General features: G+C 49.3%; 1 protein-coding gene and 1 long non-coding RNA gene across 3 annotated transcripts in view; one reads left to right on the top strand and one right to left on the bottom strand.

Moving 5' to 3' along the window:
- LOC104003412 (uncharacterized) overlaps window positions 1-13472 on the bottom strand; it is a 44228-nt gene that overhangs the window by 26619 nt on the left and 4137 nt on the right. The window contains exons 1-2 of one of the 2 annotated variants that reach the window (XR_676011.4): window positions 11704-12175; window positions 8739-8813 (exon numbers count right to left, since the gene is read on the bottom strand). This is a non-coding gene — a long non-coding RNA (uncharacterized LOC104003412). Of the gene's footprint in view, window positions 1-8738; window positions 8814-11703; window positions 12176-13472 lie in introns of those variants that run through there. The other variant, XR_676012.4, reaches the window with a different exon arrangement.
- LOC456226 (napsin-A-like) lies at window positions 1411-13008 on the top strand. The gene is made up of 9 exons (XM_530061.9): window positions 1411-2159; window positions 9140-9281; window positions 9367-9490; window positions 9680-9798; window positions 10110-10309; window positions 11629-11751; window positions 11837-11981; window positions 12404-12502; window positions 12708-13008. Exons 1-9 carry the CDS (start codon window positions 2077-2079, stop codon window positions 12933-12935), a joined length of 1263 nt encoding a protein of 420 aa, XP_530061.4. The 5' UTR covers window positions 1411-2076; the 3' UTR covers window positions 12936-13008.

Here is a 13472-nt window from a genome sequence, read left to right as displayed (position 1 = left end):
GTCAGAAAGAAAAGCATGTTAATGAGTGATAAAAAAAATCATCTGGGCCAGATGCGGTGGCTCACGCGTGTAATCCCAGCACTTTGGAAGGCGGAGACATGTGGATCACGAGGTCAGGAGATCGAGACCATCCTGGCTAACACGGTGAAACCCCGTCTCTACTAAAAATACAAAAAAATTAGCCAGATGTGGTGGGGGGTGCCTGTAGTCCCAGCTACTCGGGAGGCTGAGGCAGGAAAATGGCATGAACCCGGGAGGTGGAGCTTGCAGTGAGCTGAGATCGCACCACTGCACTCCAGCCTGGGTGACAGAGCAAGACTCCGTCTCAAAAAAAAAAAAAAAAAAAATCATCTGAAGGTACAAAACTCACTGCTAATAGTAAGCACACAGAAAAACATGGTGTATTGTAACAGTATAACTATGGTGTGTGAACAACTCTTAAGTAGAAAAACTAAAGGATGAACCAATCAAAAATAATAACTACAACAACTCTTCAAGACATAGACAGTACAATAAAAGTACAAACAACAAAAAGTTAAAAAGTTGGGGACAAAGTGAAGGTGTAGAGTTTTTACTAATTTTCTTATTGTTTGTTGGTTTGTTGGTTTGTTTATGCAAACAGTGTTAAGTTTATGTTGTCAGCTTAAAATAATGGGTTATAAGATAGTATTTATGGCAGGGCACAGTGGCTTACGCCTGTAACCCCAGCACTTTGGGAGGCCAAGGCAGGCGGATCACGAGGTCAGGAGATCGAGGCCATCCTGGCTAACACGGTGAAACCTCGTCTCTACTAAATATACAAAAAAAAAATAGCCAGGTGTGGTGGCAGGCACCTGTAGTCCCAGCTACCCTGGAGGCTGAGGCAGGAGAATGGCGTCAACCCGGGAGGCAGAGCTTGCAGTGAGCCGAGATCGAGCCACTGCACTCCAGCTTGGGTAACAGAGCGATATTGCATCTCAAAAAAAAAAAAAAAAAGACAATATTTGCAAGCCTCATGGTAACCTCAAATCAAAAAACATACAACAGATACAAAAAAAAAGCAAAAAATTAAATCATATGACCAAGGAAAATTATCTTCTCTAAAAGGAAAACAGAGGCCAGGTGTGCTGGCTCACGTGTGTAATCCCAGCACTCTGGGAGGCTGAGGCGGGTGGATCACCTGAAGTCAGGAGTTTGAGATCAGTATGGCCAACATCATGAAACCAAATCTCTATTAAAAATACATAAATTAGCCAGGTGCAGTGGCACGCGCCTGTAGTCCCAGCTACTCGGGAGGCTGAGGCGAGAATCGCTTGAATCCAGGAGGCAGAGGTTGCAGTGAGCCGAGATTGCACCAGGGCACTCCAGCCTGGGTGACAATGAGATTCTGTCTCAAAAATAAATGAATAAATAAATAAATAAATAACATGAAAGAAGGACAGAAAGAAGAGAATACTACAAAACAACCAGAAAACAAGTAACAAAATGTCAGGAGGACGTCCTTATCAAGAACAACATTGAATGTAAATGGACTAAACTCTCGAATAAAAAGATATAGAACGGATGAATGGATGAAAAAGAAGACCCAGTGTTTTGTTGCTTACAAGAAACATACTTCACCTACAAATAAGAGTCTGGGTCCTCAGACGCAGGCAGTCCCACTTCATATGGGAGGGCAGGCTTATAATCATTTCCTCTCTCCCTTCCCCAGGCCCTTCACAGACACCTGCTGGTCCCTCCCACTTGGCCAAGGAAACACCGTGGTTAATGAGTCTCAGAAAAGTGATGTGAAAGTGAGAAGTAAAAGTGACAGAGGCTAAAGGATGGGGGGTGGGAGGCAGTCCCAGCAGAGGACACCCCACGACCACCACCCCCCAAGTAGGGAATGAGGAGCACTAAGGACACAGGATACAACTTTTGTTGACACTACACAAATACTCTGCACAAATCTTCAAAAACATCCTTGTCCCCCTGTGTCACCTGCTGAGAGACCTCGTGTTCTGGTCACCTCCTAAACCGGGAGGTGGGGCATAAACAGGGTGGAGTCACAGGGGAAAGAAAACTAGGAAGCCTGGGTTCACACCCTGCTCCCCAGCGATGTCTCCACCACTGCTGCTGCTACCCTTGCTGCTGCTGCTGCCTCTGCTGAACGTGGAGCCTGCTGGGGCCACACTGATCCGGTATGGTGACCCCATGTGCCACCCCCAAACCTGGGAGGGATTCTCTGCTTTTTGCCCTTTAAGTCTGGGGCTCCTGGTTCAGTGATTCCCAAACCTGGCACCCAGGATCCTTGACTCTTCTTTCTTGGCTTTCCAGATCTCTAAAGTGGGCTCTCACCCCGAGGGCTCTACTCTGACATCTCCTAAGATCAGAGCTCCCTTTTATTTATTTATTTTTTTTGGGACAGAGTTTCACTCTTGTTGCCCAGGCTGGAGTGCAATGGCACGATCTTGGCTCACCACAACCTCCACCTCCTGGGTTCAAGCGATTCTCCTGCCTCAGCCTCCCAAGTAGCTGGGATTACAGGCATGTGCCACACCACCCCGGCTAATTTTGTATTTTTAGTAGAGATGGGGTTTCTCCATGTTGATCAGGCTGGTCTTGAACTCCCGACCTTAGGTGATCTGCCCACCTCAGCCTCCCAAAGTGCTGGGATTACAGGCGTGAGCCACCACGTCTGGCTCAGAGCTCCCTTTTTAAAATAATTTTTTTCTTTTTATTTATTTATTTGTTGAGATTGGGTCTTGCTGTGTCACCCAGGCTGGAGTGCAGTAGTGCGATCATGGCTCACTGCAGCCTCAAATTCGTGGTCTTAAGCCATTCTTCCACCTCAGCCTCCCAAGTAGCTGGGACTACAGGCATGTGTCACCATGCCCAGCTAATTTTTGAAATTTTTTGTAAAGAAGAGGGTATCCCTATGTTTTGCAGGCTGGTCTCCATGTCCTGGGCTCGAGCAATCCTCTCACCTCAGCTTCCCAAAGTGCTGGAATTACAGACATGAACTACCATGTCCAGCCCAGAGCCCTTTTAAGTCCCAGATCCTCCAACACTGAGACTCTTTTTTTGTTTTTTGTTTTTGAAACGGAGTCTCACTCTGTTGCCAGGCTGGAGTGCAGTGGCGTGGTCTCGGCTTACTGCAACCTCTGCCTCCTGGGTTCAAGCGATTCTCCTGCCTCAGCTTCCCAAGTAGCTGGGATTACAGGCACGCACCACCATGCCTGGCTAATTTTTGTATTTTTAGTAGAGATGGGGTTTCACCATGTTGGCCAGGCTGGTCTTGAACTCCTGAACTCGCGATCTGTCCGCCTCGGCCTCCCAAAGTGCTGGGATTACAGGCGTTAGCCACCGCACCCGGCCTTCACTAAGACTCTTGAGTGAGGAACCCTCCCCTTCTTCTCTGGATATGTTTTTTTGGAGGCCTCTGCAGATCCCACTGCAAGCTCTGATGACCAGTTATGGGGGTCTCCAGACATGTGACACATTCCCGCCATCTTGGAGACCAAGGCATGTGGCATTTAAACTAAGACTCCCCCACATTCACACCCTCCAAATTGTTTAGGCCTCAAGAAGTCTATTTTTTTGTCTGAGCACAATGGCTCACCACTGTCAACTCAGCACTTTGGGAGGCCAAGGTAGGAGAATTGCTTGAGGCTAGGAGTTCAAGACCAGCTTGGGCAACATAGTGAGACCCCCAGTCTCTACAGAAAAAAAAAATCAGCCGGGCACGGTGACAGGCACCTGTAGTCTTAGCTACTTGGGAGGCTGAGGTGGGAGGACCATTTGAACCCAGGGTTTTGAGGCTGCAGTGAGCTATGACTGAGCTACTGTACTCTAGCCTGGGCGACAAGGGAGGTCCTGTCTCAAAAAAAAAGAAGTACAGTTTTGGGGACCCCACCCAAGAAGTCCTCCCCTACCTTACCTCTGATGCTTCCCCAATTTCTCCCTTCCCCTCTTCTCTTCTCTTCTCCTTACCCCTTGGGGCTCTTCGCAGGGGGAGGGGTGTATTTTCCAGAAAGTGTTTTCCCCACTTCTCGTTCTTGTGCCTTTCAAAGACTGAGTCATGAGGGGTGAGGGCAAAGGTGTGAGTGAGGGTGTCATGCTCCAAGGAGTGACTAAAATTGGGTACAAAAATATTACTGCAGGCTGGGCGTGGTGCCTTATGCCTGTAATCCCAGCTCTTTGGGAGGCCAAGGCAGGTAGATCACAAGGTCAGGAGATCGAGACCATCCTGGCTAATATGGTGAAACCCCAACTCTACTAAAAATACAAAAAAATTAGTCGGGCGTGGTGGCGGGCGCCTATAGTCCCAGGTACTCAGGAGGCTGAGGCAGGAGAATGGCGTGAACCTGGGAGGCGGAGCTTGCAGTGAGCCGAGATCATGCCACTGCACTCCAGTCTGGGCAACAGAGCGAGACTCCATCTCAAAAAAAAAAAAAAAAAAAATTACTGCATGAGGCCAGCCATGGTGGCTCACACCTGTAATCCTAGCACTATGGAAGGCAGAGGCCTGGAGGATTGCTTGAGGCCAAGAGTTCAAGACCAACCTGGCCAACACAGTGAGACCCCATCTCTTTCTACAAAAAAATCATTAAATATAAAATTTATTTTAAAAATTACTGCACATTATGTTTGTTAACCAGCTTTTTTTTAAGATTTTCTTTTTTTGTAGAGATGGGGGGTCTCACTATGTTTCCTAGACTGGTCATGAACTCCTGGCCTCAAGTAATCCTCCCACCTCAGTAAGATCTTTGAATAAGTAAGGATTTACAATCTGAAATTCTCCCAGGACTCTGAGAGTATAGATGTTGCTGGTGTAAGGTTCAATGAATTCATCATTCCCTATTCATCTGCTTTGCAAACCTAATATATCACGGACATTTTCCAAGTCAATGCAAAGAACAGTGAGTCTCAGAATGTTGTCTCAAAACCAATAGCATTAGCATGGCCCAGGACCTTGTTAGAAATGCAAATTCTCAAGCCCCATCCCAGATCTACTTAAAAATTAAGAGATCTGAATTTGAACCAGCCCTCTGAGTCTGGGCTTGGCAAACACTGAGCCTGAGGGTCAAACCCTGCGTGCTAATTCCCTTTTACAAATAAGCTAAAGGGAATCTAGGCCAGATGTAGTGGCTCATGCCTGTAACCCCAACACTTTGCGGGGCCGAGGCAGAATTGCTTGGGGCCAAGAATTTGAGACCAGCCTGGGCAACTTAGCAAGAACTTACCTCTACAAAAAATGAAAAAAAAATTAGCGAGGATGTGGTGGCATATGCCTGATTCCAGCTACTTGGCAGGCTGAGGCAAGATGACCTTTGAGCCTAGGAGTTTGAGACTGCAGTGAGCCACAATCGTGTCATTGCCCTCCAGCCTGGGCAACAGAGTGAGACCCTGTCTCTAACAAAACTGGAGTCAGCATGCACATTCATTTCCATAGCATCTGTTGTCTGCAGTTGCTTTCATGCTATCTGGACAGATTTGAATAGTTACCACAGAGACTGTCTGGCCTGCAAAGCCTCTACACAAAGATTTGCCCAACACCACTGCTGTAGGTGATTTTGGGTCATGCTAAATAAAGTTTGAGAATGACTGGTATAGACAGCTACTTCCTCCTTCTTAGAGGTCAAATGGGGTTCCATTCTATGTATGTTCCAAAGCAGAACTAAGCTGTACCCATTGTTGGCCACTGTAACCGCCTAGCTGGTTCTTTCTGCCTGCTGCCCAGATACAGCCAATTTATCAAGATAGGAAAGCGGCAATAGAGAAAGAGTTTGATTTATGCCGAGCCACTGGCTGAGCAGGAGACCAGAGTTTTATTATTACTCAAATCAGAGGTGGGCATGGCAGCTGACGCCTATAATCCCAGCACTTTGGGAGGCCGAGGCAGGTGGATCACCTGAGGTTAGGAGTTCAAGACCAGCGTGGCCAACATGATGAAACCCCGTCTCTACTACAAATACAAAAACTAGCCGGGTATGGTGGTTGATGCCTGTAATCCCAGCTACTTAGGAGGCTGAGGGAGGAGAATCACTTGAACCCAGGGGGTGGAGGTTGCAGTGAGCTGAGATCATGCCAATGTACTCCAGCCTAGGTGACAGAGTGAGACTCCATCTCATAAAAAAACAAAACGAAAACAACAAATTAGCCTCCCCTAACATTTGGAGGCCAGGGTTTTTCAAGGATAGTTTGTCAGGCCTGGGAATGGGTGCTGCTGATTGGTCAAGGATGTAATCATTCATAGGGGCCTGGAAAATAGTCTGCTTCTGGGTGGAGCCACAGGACTGGTTGGCAGGTCTGGGTGGCATCACCAGAAATGCAAAAACCCTTAGTCTCAAAAGGCCAGTCAGGTTCTACAGTAGTGATGTAATCTGCAGGAGTAATTGGGGAAGCTGCAAATATTTTGACCTCTGGAATAATGACTGGTAATCATGTATGTCTGCACCTTAGCAGAATTCATGCTCCTCTCATCCTCCTATCCTGGTGGTACTTCATTAGCTTTACAAAGGTGGTTTAGTTTTGGGGATGGACTATTACCATTTAAACTATAAACTGTCTCCCAAAGTTAGCTTGGCCTAAGCCCAGGAATGACCAAGGGCAGTTTGGAAGTTAAAGGCAAGGTAGCGGTTGTTTAGATCAGATCTCTTTCACTGTCCTAATTTTCTCACTTATAGTTTTTGCAAAGGCAGTTCATCATTGGACTGTCTCCAGTTTCCAAAATTAGGCACAGCCTCATAAACCCACCTCTGTGCACTCATCCAGTGATCTCCTATAGATGAAATTCTGGGTTGGGTTAAATGGTGGGTACAATTTTCGAGCATTTGATACACATTTGCCAAACCTAATCAACAATACGTATTCTCAGTTCTTTGCCAATCTGTATGGTGAAACAAGGTTTCTCACTGTTGTCATTTGTATTTTTTTGATGACTGTTGATGACATCTTTCCATGTATTTAGAATTTGTTTGTACTTCTTTTGCAATTTATGTCCTTTGCCCATTTTCCTAATGAGTGTCAAGAACTATGAAGTTAGTTTGCCATAGTTTCATGGCTGCTCATAGAAGACCCAAGACTCCCAAGTCAGAGACAAAGGGCAGTTTATTACTCCCAGCAATAGTAGTAGCAAGAGTATTAGTACGTGTGCCAGTTTTTTCTTTCTTTCTTTTTTGTTTCTTTTTTGAGACAGGGTCTTGTTCTGTTGCTCAGGCTGGAGTGCAGTGGCATGATTATAGCTCACTGTAACCTTGAATTCCTGGGCCTCCCAAGTAGCTAGGACTACAGGCATGTGCTACCAGACCTGGCTTTCTTATTTTTTGTAGAGACAGGATCTCACTATGTTGTCCAGGCTGGTCTCAAACTCCTGGCCTCAAGCAATCCTCCCACCTCGGCCTCTCATGGTGCTGGGATTCATGAGCCACCACAGCTGGCCTATTTTTCTGAGCCCGTTTCCACAAGATGAAATGAAGAAGGCCAGATGATACCTGCACATGCACTGTGGTGCATGATATTAATAGAACCTTGAGCATAGGGAGCTTAAATCTTTTATAAGGCATTATAAGCCTGCCTTCCCTTTGCTCCAGAAAGAGATGCTATCTCTCTTCCAAGGCTGTTCACTAAACAAAATCCTTCAAAAGACAAGTCAGTGCTCTGCAGACATGTGAGAGACTCAAGAAAAACTGTCTCCCAAGACTGGGTTATCTTGTTATTTATTTGTAGAAGCTCTTTGCATATTAGGAATATTAACTCTTAATATACAACTTATAATTATTTCCCCCAGATTTTTTGTCCTTGCCTTTATTTACAGCTTTGTGTGTGTACGTAGAGGGGAAGTACAAGGGTTTAAAATTTATTTATTTTATTTATTTATTTATTTTAGATACAGGGTCTTGCTTTGTTGCCCAGGCTGGAGAGTGCAGTTGCAAGATCATAGCTCACTGTAGCTGTAGACTTGAACTCCTGGGCTCAACCAATCCTCCCGCTTCAGCCTCCTAAGAAGCTGGGATTATAGGTGTGTGCCACCACACCTGGCTAATTTTTGTATTTTTAGTAGAGACAGCGTTTCAACATGTTGCCCAGGCTGGTCTCGAACTCCTGAGCTCAAGTAATCTGCCTGCTTTTGCCTCCCACAGTGCTGGGATTATAGGCGTGAGCCATGGTGCCTGGCCAACAGGTGTCAATTTTGAGTCACACTTATTAATATTTTCCCCCATGATTTTTGATCCTGCCTTCATGCTTAGAAAAGCTTTCCTCAGGCCAGGCGCGGTGGCTCATGCTGTTGTGCCTCAGGCCGAGGCAGGCAGACCACGAAGTAAAGAGATCGAGACCATCCTGGCCAACACAGTGAAACTCTGTCTACAAAAATTAGCTGGTGGCACGTGCCTGTAATCCCAGCTACTCAGGAGGCTGAGGCAGGAGAATCACTTGAACCTGGGAGGCAAAAGCGGCAGTGAGCCGAGATCATACCACTGCACTCCATCCTGGCGACAGAGCAAGACTCTGTCTCAGCCGGGCGCGGTGGCTCACACCTGTAATCCCAGCACTTTGGGAGGCCGAGGCAGGTGGATCACCTGAGGTCAGGAGTTCGAGAGCAACCTGGCCAACATGGCGAAACCCTGTCTCAACTAAAAATACAAAAATTAGCTGGGCATGGTGGTGCGCGCCTGTAGTCCCAGCTACTCGGGAGGCTGAGGCAGGAGAATCACTGGAACCCAGGAGGCAGAGGTTGCAGGAAAAAAAAAAGAGTGAAATTAAGATTTGATGCTTACGTTTTTCCGCAAGGGTGGGGAAATAGTCTCCAACATCATGAACTGAAGCATGCAAGGGCCACCATCCGAGGGCTTCTGCAAAGGTCAGATTTCATGTTAGGGTCTTGGGAAAACTTTGAGAATGTCAATTCCCTGGGAATGGCTTATTTTAAGGACTTGGATACCATTGGGAAGTTCTGTTTGGGATGGTTTGTTCCTGTAAAGTCTTTGGGGGTATTTGTCATCACGGTTTCTGTGCTAGGGTTTCCCGGAGGTTGTTATTGTAGGGTTTCTGGTAATGACTCCTATTGTAGCGCCTTGGAAATGTTGAATTTGTCATCATATTCCATTTGGGTAAGTCTATTTTAGAGGGTCTCCAGGAAGGGCGGCTTCCTAATTCTCATCATCTTCATACCCTACAGGATCCCTCTTCGTCAAGTCCACCCTGGGCGCAGGACCCTGAACCTACTGAGAGGATGGGGAAAACCAGCAGAGCTCCCCAAGTTGGGGGCCCCATCCCCTGGGGACAAGCCTGCCTCGGTACCTCTCTCCAAATTCCTGGATGTGAGTCACAGCCCTACACAGCCCCCACTCCTGTGCCCTTGAGCCAAACTCTTCATTGACTCTGTCTCCTCTTTTGCCTCCTCAGGCCCAGTATTTTGGGGAAATTGGGCTGGGAACGCCTCCACAAAACTTCACTGTTGCCTTTGACACTGGCTCCTCCAATCTCTGGGTCCCGTCCAGGAGATGCCACTTCTTCAGTGTGCCCTGCTGTGAGCTTCTATGTGGGAGAATAAGGCTGAATGGGGGTGAAGGGAGAAGGTGGGGCTGGGCCTCAGCTTCCCAAAGGTTTTTGAGGAACTGTTCTTTTCTGACACCCTCAAAGGTCAGAAGGTTAAAGGGGCAGAAGGCATTCGGAAAGCTCCCCTCCCACAGTGACACCTCTCTGACTTCTGACCTAGGGTTCCACCACCGCTTCAATCCCAATGCCTCCAGCTCCTTCAAGCCCAATGGGACCAAGTTTGCCATTCAATATGGAACTGGGCGGGTAGATGGAATCCTGAGTGAGGACAAGCTGACTGTGAGTGGCCTTTGACTCCAGGAAGCCTCGAGCCTGGGAGAACCCTGTTGTCTAAGATCATCTGGCTTAGGGAGGGGCTTGAGGTGCAGGGGCTTCCTGAGCCGATGGATGGGGCTTCTCAAGGAGTGGGAGGGGTTCCTGGGTGAAGGGATAGGAATTCTCTCAAGTCCAGAGGCAAAGTTTGCTAAGCAGTTGGGGGCTTGGGTCCAGATGTCCCCAGACCTGGGATTAATGCTTTGGTTTGGGAGACCTCAGGACATGTGGTTATTGTCCTCCCAAAAGTAACTGGTCACATCTCAATCTACCCCTAGATTGGTGGAATCAAGGGTGCATCAGTGATTTTCGGGGAAGCTCTGTGGGAATCCAGCCTGGTCTTCACTGTTTCCCGCCCCGATGGGATATTGGGCCTCGGTTTTCCCATTCTGTCTGTGGAAGGAGTTCGGCCCCCGCTGGATGTACTGGTGGAGCAGGGGCTACTGGATAAGCCTGTCTTCTCCTTTTACCTCAACAGGTACTGGGGAGGGTGCACCTATCTATGAGTCCTATTCCCCAGAAGGAAGTGAGGCCCTCCTTCAGGAAGTCTCTTACTCCATAAAGAAAGTCCCAGTTCAGGCACGGTGGCTCATGCCCGTAATCCCAGCAATTTGGGAGGCTGAGGCAGATTGATCACCTGAAGTCAAGAGTTCCAGACCAGCCTGGCTAACATGGTGAAACCCCATCTCTACTAAAACTATAAAAATTAGCTGGGTGCGGTGGCACATGCCTGTAATCCCAGCTACTTGAGAGGCTGAGGCAGGAGAATTGCTTGAATCCGGGAGGTGGAGGTTGCAGTGAGCCGAGATCGCACCACTGCTCTCCAGTCTGGGTGACAGAGAGAGACCGTCTCCAAAAAAAAAAAAAAAAAAATCAATCCCACCCTTCATTCAGGAAGTAGCCACCTACCTAACAGAAGAAACACCTCAACCCTATTCATAAGCCCCAGAGCTTAAGTGACAACTTAAGACATATTAAAGAAACTCACCAACAGTTCAATATGCTGAGTTTCAAAATCAAACTAGGAAATTCTATGCCCCACCCAACCAAATACTCAGGAACCTTCTCTTCACCATAAAGCTCAAATCCCATTTGAGAACACTGACCAGAAGTCAGGAAATGCCTGATTGAATTCACGAAGCCCCACCCACCTGGTAGGAAGGTCAATCTTATGCTCAGAAGTCCCACCCACCACCCGAGAAGTCTTCACTTTCCCTCCCAGGGCCCATCACACACAGTCCAATGCCCACTCAGTTACCCTTACATCCAACCCACTCAAAAAGTTCCACCTAGCTCTCGGTAGGTCCCACTCATTTACATCTTCCAGGAAGTTTCCATCCCCGTTCCCATCACTCTCAGCCAGCTCAGGAAGTCTAACACCTTTCTAGATACCACAACAGGCAATTCAGAAAGTCTATGCACCTTCCCAGGAAGCCACCCCACTCCTGTACAAGTCACACCTTCGAGCCAATTCTGAGACTCCACTGGTCTGCTTGGTTACTATGATATTCAGCTCAGGAATTTCCCCCAAAAGCTCTACCTTCCACAGCCAAATGAAGAAGTCTCCTCTCCACTTCAGGAAGTATCCATCATCCTAAAGTCCTAACTTCCATCAAGAAAAGCACCATTTCCCTTCATTTCTTGTTTCCAGTCCCAACATCTAGGCCCTGCCTGCATTCCACTGCCCCAACTAGAACCCCAAAAATGACCCAATTGGCAGGAAGTCCCATCCCTGGCCATTCCTAGGGCTGGCGGGGGAGGGCCGGCGACAATGACCTCTACACTCTGCCCCTGCAGGGACCCTGAAGTGGCTGATGGAGGAGAGCTGGTCCTGGGGGGCTCAGACCCGGCACACTACATCCCACCCCTCACCTTCGTGCCAGTCACAGTCCCCGCCTACTGGCAGATCCACATGGAGCGGTGAGGGACTTGGTCTCCTGGGTCTGGAGGTGGAGGCCTGGACTCCTAGGACCCTGCCTCTAATGACTGCCTCCTTCCCCCTCAGTGTGAAGGTGGGCTCACGGCTGACTCTCTGTGCCCAGGGCTGTGCTGCCATCCTGGATACAGGCACACCTGTCATCGTAGGACCCACTGAGGAGATCCGGGCCCTGCATGCAGCCATTGGGGGAATCCCCTTGCTGGCTGGGGAGGTGAGGTCCCAGTCTCTGGTGGGTGTGTCCTGGGGAAGATGGTGGCAATTCGATGGCGAACACTGCGGCCTGAGGATGGGAAGCAGGTAGCTAGAGCGTATCCAGGACAGAGGGGACTGGGCTTCTTAAGTGACATGCCGGAGAGTGGTGGGAGGAAGCAAAGATACTTCCCAAGTGTCTATGCTAAGTGGCTCAGTGGATGGTGAAGTAGGGGTGGGAGTGGGGGGGGGTTGTTGGGGGAGATGATAATGCAGTTTTGTTTGGGACTAGATGAGAGGAGCCTAGGCAACAGGGCTGTCCACACACGGTGCTGAATACCCAGGTGCTCAATATGAACATTACTCCATGGCACTGGGGAGCCACGGACGGGATTTGAGCAGAGCAGGAATCTCCCATCTTCACTTGTTCCTCTCCTCCCCCAGTACATCATCCGGTGCTCAGAAATCCCAAAGCTCCCCGCAGTCTCACTCCTCATTGGGGGGGTCTGGTTTACTCTCACGGCCCAGGATTACGTCATCCAGGTAGGTGTCCGTCATAATGACGCCACAGTGATGTAATATGACTGGAGTTGAGAGGGCGGAGCTGGTAGTTGGACATCACTAGGGCCGGAAGGGGCCACAGAAACATTTCTTGTCCCCGGGGTTGGGGGCGGAGAGAGCACGGACTCCCAGGGAAATGGTGGTTCCTGCGGCCTGGATACCCAGTTGCCGCCTTGTCGCCTTGCAGTTTGCTCAGGGTGACGTCCGCCTCTGCTTGTCCGGCTTCCGGGCCTTGGACATCGCTTCGCCTCCAGTACCTGTGTGGATCCTCGGCGACGTTTTCTTGGGGGCGTATGTGACCGTCTTCGACCGCGGGGACATGAAGAGCGGCGCACGAGTGGGACTGGCGCGCGCTCGCCCTCGCGGAGCGGACCTGGGAAGGCGCGAGACCGCGCAGGCGCAGTACCGCGGGTGACGCCCAGGTGATGCGCATGCGCACCGAGTAGCAGAGCTAGCGCTACTCAGTAAAAATCCATATTTCCATTGAACGAACCTGCCTAGGTTGCTTCTTTTCAGAGCGTACTTTTTGAAGAGAAAGCTTTGTGCATGGACCCACGGAGTTGAGGAAGAGAGGGAGGCGAAGGGTATCACCCCTTTTCTCCACGGCGCACCCTTGTGATGGGCCTTGTACCACGAGTCCCATGAAGCCCCTCGCCTACGCTGCCTTTAGTCAAAGGCTCCTGGCTCCGTGGAGCATCACGGTCGTTGTAGTCCACGCCGTGGTCACGCCCTGACGGGGGCGGGCGCAGCCACAACATGCGTGGGAGGCGACAGGTCGCGACGGCAGCCACAGGTGGCAGTCGGGGGTGGCTGTAATTGGTAAGGGTTTACCAGTTCCTGTTCTAAGGGGCGGGGATACCGTTCCCTCGGACCTCGTCTCCTGTTTCTCCTCTCTGCCTTGGCATTCCAGGACCCCGGGGTCCGCCATAAAGGCGGAGCTTGAAGCCCCTGG

The sequence above is a fragment of the Pan troglodytes genome, chromosome 20, assembly GCF_028858775.2.
Source record: "Pan troglodytes isolate AG18354 chromosome 20, NHGRI_mPanTro3-v2.0_pri, whole genome shotgun sequence".
In the NCBI taxonomy this organism is placed as follows: domain Eukaryota; kingdom Metazoa; phylum Chordata; class Mammalia; order Primates; family Hominidae; genus Pan; species Pan troglodytes.
Note: the sequence above shows the minus strand (reverse complement) of the source record. Positions and strands in the feature narration are given on the sequence as shown.

Excerpts from the sequence above, each read along its gene's own strand:
- LOC456226 (XM_530061.9), top strand. The coding sequence starts at position 2,077 with ATGTCTCCACCACTGCTGCTGCTACCCTTGCTGCTGCTGCTGCCTCTG. Across the intron at positions 2,160-9,139 it reads GCTGGGGCCACACTGATCCG|GATCCCTCTTCGTCAAGTCC; the intron begins GTATGGTGACCC and ends CATACCCTACAG. Across the intron at positions 11,752-11,836 it reads TGGCAGATCCACATGGAGCG|TGTGAAGGTGGGCTCACGGC; the intron begins GTGAGGGACTTG and ends CTTCCCCCTCAG.